Genomic DNA, 2436 nt, shown 5'->3' with positions numbered 1-2436 from the left:
GCTGAGAGTATTATGAGGTCCGTGTAGCTTAGCAAGTCATATCAGTGGTAGCAGTTGCGAGACATCCTGGATCTCTGAGGAGCCATAACCGTTCTGTATCGCTCGCTCGATCGCGCATAATTGGCGTTTCAGCTGTAATCTAAACCCACCAATAATCCGGTTCAAACCTAAAAAGCTGCACGTCAATACTGCATTATGTCCTCACTACCTCGCCGTATACTCCCATCCCATGTGTTGATCCAATTATTATTCATTCGGGTGTAATCTATTGGAACTCCAGGGATGAGGGAGGGTGACCTCATGGCTGCCAGATCTCGTCTGTATTTTCTGAAGGGTATGCTGCTGGGTGAGGCGTGATGATGCTGGCGAGTGAGTAAGGTGGGCCCGGATGTCAGTAACAGCGAGGTGGCTCTGGCTGCATAATAATTTGTGGACGGACGCTTGCTAATGGTGGCAACTTCGCACTTCACACCCCCACCAAATCTCAATTCCCCGCACCCACCTATATATAAGCCAACTGCGTACATCCACCAAGGCAGAACCCCAAGTCTTCTTCTTCCTCCCTCGGCTCCTCTGCTCATCCTCCTCTGCTTGCTGCTCCCGTCTGCCTGCGCGTGTGTGCAAGGAGCTGAAAGCGAGGGAGTTTCGATTTCGATGGGGGCGCAGAGGTTTAGATTCTTCTGCTGCGGCTGCGGGGCCAATGCGGCCGCCAGCGACATGGAGGTCGACGAGGAGGCGGACTGCGCCGGGACCACGGTGCCCGAGGGAGGAGGCAAAGGGGCCGACGGGACGACGCGGCAGCTTTCATGGCCGCAGGTGGAGCGGATGACGGGCGGGTTCACCTCCGCCGTTGTTGGCGAGGGCGGCTTCAGCACCGTCTACCTCGCGCGCCTCTCCGGCGCGCTCGCCGCCGTCAAGGTCCACCGCAGCAGCGAGCGCCTCCACCGCGTCTTCCGCCAGGAGCTCGACACGCTCCTCCGCGTCCGCCACCCGCACATCGTGCGCCTCCTCGGCTTCTGCGACCAGCAAGGTGCGTGCTTTCTCTTCGTTTCCCTGGATGATGCAGGCTCTGTTCTCTACTCTGCTTCGTAACGTCGTGCTAAATTGTCACTTTCCTGAATGCAGACGAAGGAGTGCTTGTGCTGGAGTTCGCGGCGAACGGGAACCTGCACGAGAAGCTGCACGGCGGGGGCAAGTCCGGTGGCGCGCTTCCCTGGGCGCGGCGGGTGACCGCGGCGCTGCAGGTGGCGCAGGCGCTGGAGTACCTGCACGAGCACTGCGAGCCGCAGGTGGTGCACGGCGACGTGAAGGCGGCCAACGTGCTGCTGGACGGCGCCATGAGCGCCAAGCTCTGCGACTTCGGGTCGGCGCGGATGGGTTTCTCCGCCGCCGTCCGCCCGCGGGCGTCGGCGCACACCATGCTGGGGTCCCCGGGGTACGTGGACCCGCACTACATCCGGTCGGGGGTGGTGACCAAGAAGACGGACGTGTACAGCTTCGGGGTGCTGCTCCTGGAGCTGCTCACGGGCGTCGAAGCCTTCTGCCCCGTCGAGGGCCGCCTCCTCACCGCCGTCCTCGCGCCGAGGCTCAAGCAGCCCTGCGACGCAAGGATGCTCGTCGACGAGCGGCTCGGGAGCGCGTACGACGCCGCCGAGGCGTCAGCGGTGGCGGCGCTCGCCGCGTCGTGCGTCGGGCACAACCCCAGCCTCCGGCCGTCCATGGCGGACGTGGTGCGCACGCTGGAGCAGAGCGCTCAGGGTTCCATCCTCGCCGTCGGGAACGGCCACGGCAAGCTGTGACGAGTCCCGAGGCGGTCCTAGGCGGTAGATCCGGATTGGCCAGCTGTGAATTTGTGCTGTTGTGATGATGGGTGTGAGCTGCACCGGGGACACGTGGAGCCTCGCCACTGGGCGAGCGCGTACAAAGCGGTAGTAGGCGCGCATGTCGAAAAGCAATCGCAAAAAAAATGGCGGAAAAAGGTAGGGCTCGTGTGCGCTGATGGGGAATTTCGATGACATCATGGTGGTGCCAAAGTGGCAGCGATTTGGGAGTGCGAGAGAAGAAACCACTAGAAATTTGGGGTCCTCGAGGGTGCGATTCTGACGATTTTGTCCATTTTTTTCCTTCTTCTGTAAAGTACATTGGGTGTTCTTCAAGTTTGTTTGTTTGTTCGTTCGTTTCGTTTGTTCCTAGAACTAACTTGTGCTTAGGCTTCCTTTTACTTGTGTTGGTCCTTAGAAATTGTGTAAATATTTGCGCAAAAACTTCTCGGACTGCATGCATTTCCCTTTCGAAAACAGTTTGAGTCTGCTGCTGAGTTACTTACTGCTATGGTACGGTGAGGTTAGCTCAAGGATCAAATCTGAAACCTAGTCATCCTTGATGAAGAAAGTCAAGAAAAATAAACAGCGCACTGTGGCCTCTTAATACGACGTT

The 2436-nt window shown here is 58.7% G+C and overlaps 1 protein-coding gene across 1 annotated transcript; it reads left to right on the top strand.

Annotated features, from left to right (window-relative positions):
- Positions 1 to 557: 557 nt before the first annotated feature.
- Positions 558 to 1799, top strand: LOC124649558 (salt tolerance receptor-like cytoplasmic kinase 1). Its single transcript, XM_047189167.1, has 2 exons — positions 558 to 1030; positions 1126 to 1799. The coding sequence occupies exons 1-2, from the start codon at positions 655 to 657 to the stop codon at positions 1797 to 1799; spliced, it is 1050 nt and encodes a 349-aa protein (XP_047045123.1). The 5' UTR covers positions 558 to 654.
- Positions 1800 to 2436: the final 637 nt, after the last annotated feature.

Source organism: Lolium rigidum, chromosome 4 (assembly GCF_022539505.1).
Source record: "Lolium rigidum isolate FL_2022 chromosome 4, APGP_CSIRO_Lrig_0.1, whole genome shotgun sequence".
In the NCBI taxonomy this organism is placed as follows: Eukaryota; Viridiplantae; Streptophyta; class Magnoliopsida; order Poales; family Poaceae; genus Lolium; species Lolium rigidum.
This window is presented reverse-complemented; position numbering and strand designations above follow the sequence as displayed.

Coding starts and splice junctions, on each gene's coding strand:
- LOC124649558 (XM_047189167.1), top strand. CDS start 655: ATGGGGGCGCAGAGGTTTAGATTCTTCTGCTGCGGCTGCGGGGCCAAT. Junction 1,031..1,125: donor CGGCTTCTGCGACCAGCAAG/GTGCGTGCTTTC, acceptor TCCTGAATGCAG/ACGAAGGAGTGCTTGTGCTG.